We start from the raw sequence: 7,281 nt of genomic DNA, 5'->3' as shown, positions 1-7,281 counted from the left end.
CCCCACCTCCCCATCACATCTCCATTCATTTCCTATGACACGTGTTTAAGGCATTCTTTGCCATCCATGTTCTAGCAGTAGCAAAAACACGCCTAATAGGGGCGGGGTCCACTGTTTAGTGAAATCATTGAGCCAAAAGATGCATGGAACGCGATCCGTGCACTCTCCCTCTATGTGTGGCGCAGAGGTCTTGGCATGGACCCCACCTCCCCGTCGCCTCTCCATTCATTTCCTATGACACGTGTTTCGGGCATTCTTTGCCATCCATCTTCAAGCAGTAGCAAAAACAAGCCTAACAGGGGTGGGTGTCCATTGTTTAGTGAAATCAACGAGCCAAAAGATGCATGGCACGCGATCCGTGCACTCTCCCTCTATGTGCGGCACAGAGGTCTTGGCCTGGACCCCACCTCCCCGTCGCCTCTCCATTCATTTCCTATGACACGTGTTTCGGGCATTATTTGTCATCCATCTTCTATCAGTTGCAAAAGCACGCCAGACAGGGGTGGGATGTTGTGCTTCTTCGTCGCGGTTTGCGTTTGTCGGCACCCTAGCACAGGCCACTCTCTTTTGTATCAAAAAATCACCACTTCCTCGCGGGGCTACGTCGAGGCACCCATTTCAAGCGTGTGAGTTCTTGGCAAAGGAAATGCGCCTATTTTTTTGTCTTCTGAAAATGACACACTAGAGTAGTTCTGTTTCAATTAAAAGGAAATGTGGGATTTCTCTCCGAAATGAAATCAAATGAGATGTGGGTTTGAGGAACAAAAATAGAGAGGGGGCCCATAAGGGGAATGAAGGGGGAGAAAAAGGAACAGTATAAAAGGCTGCACATAGCTGTCACCCCACCCTAACCGTCTCTTCCAGCGCACAACCCCTTGCGCCTGCCTGTCTCGCCTCCCTCCCCACTGAACCCCCTCCCCCTCTTCCTTCTCCCCATCTCCACCGGCCACCCCAATTGCAACTGCCGCCTCATCAGAATCCCCCTCCACCGCTTCTGATCATTAAGCCAGCACATCACAGCGAGCTCGGTTTATATATGGCAGCGCGCTCCGCCACTGCCTAGGCTGCCACACACAGCACAGCAAGAGCGCGCGCACTGAGGGCGGCTGCGGCAGCGCGCCGGAATCAACCAACCAACCAGTTCGACCGTAGCGCGCAAGGTAGTTCACCAGGGGATAGCAAGATCGTCGGTCGGCACTCCACGCCGGCAAGCCTCCTTCTTGCGACGACTCGGAGCAGGGCGGGCGGGCGTGATGGCGGCGTCGTCGTCGACGGCGTCCTCGTACCGGTCGCGGTTCGGCGACACGACGGAGACGAAGGTGTTCGTGGGCGGGCTGGCGTGGGAGACCCCGTCGGAGGGCCTCCGGCAGCACTTCGAGCAGTACGGCGACATCCTGGAGGCCGTCGTCATCACGGACCGCCTCACCGGCCGCTCCAAGGGCTACGGATTCGTAAGCCGCGCGCTCCCCCTCCTCCTCCTTCCCCGGCCTGTCCGCGCGCGCGCGCGCGTGCGGCATGCTGCCGTAAAAATTCTTGCTCCCCTCGCGGCTAACGAGATCGATGGACGGACGCATGGCGCAACAGGTGACGTTCCGGGAGGCGGAGGCGGCGCGGCGGGCGGTGCAGGACCCGAACCCGATGATCACCGGGCGGCGCGCCAACTGCAACATTGCCTCGCTGGGCCCGCCGCGGCCCGCGCATCCTCGAGGTGAGTGATCCATCGATCCATCCATCCATCGGCCATCACAAGGAGAAGGGAAACCAATAATAATCTTACTAAACAAGAACAAATTTTGTCCCCTTCCTTATTACCGCCACCACCCAAATTCCCCCCTCCCACGAACACGTAGGCAGAAGCGCATTTCCCGTCCGGAAAATCAAACCGGAGCCGCGCCAACCAACCCAAAGCCACTGTTCCTCCGGTGCGCGCCAAATGGAGGCGATCCGGAGGAGGCCGCGGCGGATCTCACCCCGTCCGGCCGGGGTAGTGCCGTCCGTCTGCCATAGTGCCATGCCAGCGCACGGGAGCCAGGCAGGCGCTGGTGTGGTGTGGTGGCGGGCACGCACGGCGCGAGGGGAGGGAGGGAGGGTCGTATGGCCGGGCCGGGCTTGACCAGGCTGGCCTGTCAGTTCGTCGCGCTTCCGCCTCGGTGCGTCCTCCTGCCCGTGCCTGCCCCACCCCACCACCACGTCCACGCGTGGCTATATACGCGCGCACAAGTTTTAGCCACAGCTAATCCAGCCGTATTTGCTCGCTCCATTCTTTATTGGCGTACTAGAGACCAACTGGCAGTTATCAAATTTAGAATCGGCAGTTATGGTATGTGATCCATCCATCCGTCCATCCATCGGTTGCGTGGGGCTTAATCAAGAAAATTACCTCAGAGTTGTCTCAAAAAAAAAAATTACCTCAGAGAACAGGGATGCTAGTACCTTGATCAAATTAACCATGTTTCCACTTAATCAGATTCCTTAATGATCACGTTAATGTAGTACTGGTAGTAGCAGCAGTAGCTTCTTATCTTGTGTGGCAAAAACGAATAGAGTAAGCAGGTGAGAGAGGGGGGCTGCTTGCTTTGACTGGATGTGGCGTGGTCGGTTGCGGCATGGCATGGCAGCAGGGATGTGGTGTAAAGGACAAGATAACTGTCGGGTGGAGTGGAGAGGAGGATCGATCAGGCGCCCCGCTTTCCAGCGGTAAAAACAGGATCCAGGAAGCAACCCATACAAAATGCTTCGACGCATATACCCTTTGACCGGTCTATTAGCGCCCCTGCTTACCTCGTCATTACTACTTCTACTACTACTAGGAGTGAGTATCTTGTTTCCTCAGGAAAAAACAGTAGTTTAGCACCAAGAGGGCCACGACGCCAACCAGAATTTGATGCTCCTGTGTGTAGGCTGTACTGAGCGGCGACCAATATTTTTCTCCGGGAAGGCAACAGTTACGTAGCTAGCAGCAGTGGTACTCGCCTGCCAGAACCGGCCGGTCAAAGCGTCAACACGCCGCGCACATGGCGAGGCCCTTTCCCGGCCCTCCGCCGCAGATCGACCGATCGGTCGACCGAAGCCGGCAGTTTTTATTTCAGTTTTCGTAGCGTTTTGCGCGCCGGAAACGTACCGGTTGTACATGTAGAGCGGCAGACATGCACACGCCTGCCGCGCACGTACCGCTTCATTTAGTACTTGCTTGGTGTCGTTGCTTTCGCGCCCCCTCTCTGCCGCTCTGCGGCGCATAACATGGCGGCGAAATGGTTTCATCCTGGTTTCATCCTATTTATTTACTTTTTTTTGAGACATTCCTATTTACTGACGCTGTAAATACTACTAACATGATGAATGGATGAATGCAGGGAGGCCGTCGGCCGTGCCCTACTGGCAGCAGGGCCCGCCGGCGCCGGTGCCGCCGCAGGGCCCGCAGTACTACATCCCCAGCCCGAGGGCTCCTCCGCAGCAGCAGCAGCAGATGGGCCTGATGCCCAGCCCTGGCCCGGCGATGTACCACCAGCCGCCCCCTTCGCAGCCATGGTAAGCCCTGCCTTCTCCCTGCAAATTCCACATGGCTACACCTACGAGCATGCATGGGTGATACTAGTAGCTGAGAGAGGTCGTGGTCAGTTTGGGTGGGCGGTGGAGGGAAGGGAGGCGGGAGGCTGACCGGAGCGGGCCGGCGACGGTCCCCCAGCCCTTTCTCGTGCTGGCGCGGGTCTCTTTCGCCATGCAGGGTGTTGCCTCGCCTGCCAACATTTTCTGCGCCTGTTGGTTATCTTGCCGCAGGGTTTTTAATGCGTCCACCGTGCACCATTGCCATTCCTGGTTTTTACAGGTGTTTGTGGCAGTCATCAGTTTTCTCTGTTGATGAAATTTTCCTTGAGAAAGGGAGGAGAAACCTGGGCAGTTTTATTCATTTAGTGGTAAAAGTTACTCTCTCCGTTCACTTTTGTAAGACCGTTTAGACATTTACTCTCTCCGTTCACAACTCATCTAAAATTTCGGCTGTCTAAAACGTGTTATGAAAGTGAACATAGGGAGTAGAAAAAAGGGAGAGAAGCTTTTTTCTAGTCATGAACAGGATGGTCCTAGCCAGTTGTGGGCTAGGTGAGTTGTGGGCTAGGTAGGTCAATGATCTAGATTCTGGACTTTACAGCCTTGGTAATGGATAAGTAGGCCTCTTATAACTACCCAGGGGGGCCAGCCCCAAGCTTTTCTCTTTTCCCCCGGATCATATCACTCGCTGAAGAAGCTTTGCCATGTCTTTTGCTTGCAGGTACTGGGGCCCACCCGACTATCAATACCCACAGGTAAGCATGTCCCCCTGCTCTGCTCTGCTGTGCCCCCTCAACGCCCACCTTCTTTGCTTCAGTGCCTTTTATCACATGCAGTGCAGCACACACTCGCCAGCCCAGCCCAGTGCATGCCACTCGCGCGCGCGCTACCCAGGCACGCCACATGCCCCGCGAGCGCTTCCTCCGCTGCGCTGCCGCTGCCCCTGGCTACGTAAGACGCGCAGCTCAGTCATGATTTGCTGCTACAGAAACATTCCAAGATCGGCACGTCCGACTACCTGATAAGATTAGTTGCACCGTTAGGATTTGGAAACACTTTGAACCATCGATCGGCCATTCATTTCCGAATGATCGGTGCTGATTGTTCGGACACTGACTGACACACTGATGATGTTCAAGTGTCCAGTTGTGGCCATGTTTATTCCTACGCTTGTATGATAACCCATGAGTGATGTGCAGGCCATGATGACCCCTCAAATGGTGCAGAACTACTATGCTCAGCTGTATGCGGCTGGGCTGGCGTCGCCGACAGGGCCACCGCCCTACCATCAGTACGTGGGGTACATGCAGATGCAGGCCCCGACGCCGAGGGCAGCGGTGCTCTCGCCGGTGGCGCAGCAGATCGCGGCGGGGCAGCCGTACGCGCCGCACCCGGCGGCGGCGCAGATGCAGGGCTTCTCCATGCAGGTGCCTTCTCTCCCGCACAACTTCGCGCTGCAGCTGCCCTCCCATGCAGTGTCGATGCTGCCTCCCAACGCAACCGGTATGTCGAGGACCGAGTTTCTTTCGGTTTTTGCACTGAGCTTACAGGGAATTCGAAGGTGTTTTCACGTCAGAAGTAGTGATGTTTTGATGTCGCGTGCAGATATGCAGCCGGCTGGTGGCCAGGCGTCCTCCTCTGCAGCCGCGGCGACGAACGCGAACAACACTCACCAGGGTGCCTGATGGAAGGCTGGGGGAGGAGATTCTGATTGGTTCCAAACACCTTTAAAACTGACTGTTTTTCTGATTTAAAGTTGTTGTTCCCATCTCGACGGATCTGGTGCGGACGAAGTTATTAATGGTCTGTAACAGTCTCTCAGGATGCTTTGACTAGAAAAGACAAACCATAAACATCTCCTCTTTTCTTTGTTCGGGATTCATTTTCTTAAGTTCTGGCAAATATTCGCAAAAAATATGAGATCTTCTCCTATTGTTAGCGTAAACAAGTTTCCTTTTTGAGCGGAGAGGAAGCAAGTTTCATTTGCATATTCTTTGGGGTAGAAGCAGCATGTTTGCTTGAAGCAACGGCTTCATAGTCAATAGTTCTTACAAAATTAAGCTCACGGGCCGAAAGACGATCTATGTCTCGCTTTTAGCGAGTTGTACCAGGCATCGATCGCGCTGGGCCAACACATCAACTGTGCGTGCTGATATTTACGTGGTTGTGTGTTCACCATGAGACCTATATCTCGCTCTTTGCGAGACGGTAGCTCGTCTTGCCCATGTCGCAGTAGATAGCCATGTGTGTTCCTATGATTTTTTCTGCGAGCGGGTTATAGGAAGCTTCTATGGACCAGTGTTAGAAGCATTCGTGCAGTTTTCTTCCTTCGTGTTTTCTGTATCTGTTTTTATTTTTATTTTCCTTTGCCTTTTTCCTTAATTCTATTTTCTCCTTTTTTTTCTAATACATGTGTACTTTTTTTCCAAATACACGTTTAACATTTTCGTATATAGGTTGAACCTATTTTAGATACAGGTTAACCATTTCTCAACGACACGTTGAACATTTTCTAGAACTACACAATGAATATTTGTAAAATTTACATTTAACTTATTTTTAACACACATGGACATTTTTCATAAATGTCATGAGCATTTTATTTACAAAACATGCAAAACATTTGATATGCGTTAATTTGTTTTTTAAAATGTCATGAACATGTTCTTAAAATTCTGTGAGCCTATTGTTTACATTGTTAAATATTTTGTTAAAGTGTTATGAACACAATTTTGAACACATATACAATTTTAAAGGGTACTCTCTCCATTCTGAATTACTCGTCGCAGAAATGAATGTATGTAGATGTATTTTAGTTCTAGATACATCCATTTCTGCGACGAGTAATTTGGAACGGAGGGAGTACAAAACATTATTAAGAATTCATGAATATATTTTTGCATTGAACAAAGATTTTTAATGTTACATGCATATTTTTAAATGTGTTAATCCTTTTTAAATGCCACAAACATTTTTTTGAATGGTACAAACATTCTTTTTAAATTGCACGAAAGAGTTTTTTACACCGCGCTAACATTATTTAATGCATGATGAACACTTTTAAAATTGATGTGATTAATTTTTACAATATTTCAAAAATATAAACTGAAGAAAAAAGATAACATAAGGACAAAAAGTATGAATCAAACGTAAGAATTGGGTCGGCTAACTAGCAGCTTCCTTGAGGCAACACAACCATTTTTCTCACTACAAGCGAGACATAGGCTCCATGGGCTAAATGGATATGTGCGCTCTATGTAGCAATCTTTCGTTGTGCGCTCATGTTGCTACAAGAAAGTACTCCCTCCGTTCCAAATTACTCGTCGCAGAAATGGATGTATCTAGAACTAAAATACATCTAGATACATCCATACCTGCGACAAGTAATTCGGAACGGAGGGAGTAGCAGTTAGCGCTATCTTTAGCTAAAACACTGTTGGTGCTATCTGTGTGGAAGTTAATACCAAAAAAAAGTCACCTGTGTATTTTTCTCTTCTTTAGAGAGGGGAATATAAAAAAAATTATTACTTCCAAAAAACACATAGACTGCGTAAACTATTCATTCGCTTGAGCGAAAACCATATGGAAAAACATTACCTACATAAAAAATGTTAAAGAGTTGCAAAATAATGTTCATGTAATTTCAAAAGGTGTTAACCTATTTTATAGAAAAAAATCACAATTTTTAAAATATTATCCTTTAAAAAATGCTCATGTGGTTTTAGAAAAAAGTTC

General features: G+C 50.1%; 1 protein-coding gene across 1 annotated transcript; it reads left to right on the top strand.

The window, feature by feature from the left end:
• Window positions 1–861: 861 nt before the first annotated feature.
• On the top strand, window positions 862–5,416 carry LOC119334428 (RNA-binding protein 38-like). The gene is made up of 6 exons (XM_037606998.1): window positions 862–1,451; window positions 1,585–1,708; window positions 3,354–3,528; window positions 4,268–4,301; window positions 4,746–5,049; window positions 5,152–5,416. Exons 1-6 carry the CDS (start codon window positions 1,254–1,256, stop codon window positions 5,229–5,231), a joined length of 915 nt encoding a protein of 304 aa, XP_037462895.1. The 5' UTR covers window positions 862–1,253; the 3' UTR covers window positions 5,232–5,416.
• Window positions 5,417–7,281: the final 1,865 nt, after the last annotated feature.

Source organism: Triticum dicoccoides, chromosome 7A (genome assembly GCF_002162155.2).
Source record: "Triticum dicoccoides isolate Atlit2015 ecotype Zavitan chromosome 7A, WEW_v2.0, whole genome shotgun sequence".
Lineage (NCBI taxonomy): Eukaryota > Viridiplantae > Streptophyta > Magnoliopsida > Poales > Poaceae > Triticum > Triticum dicoccoides.
Note: the sequence above shows the minus strand (reverse complement) of the source record. Positions and strands in the feature narration are given on the sequence as shown.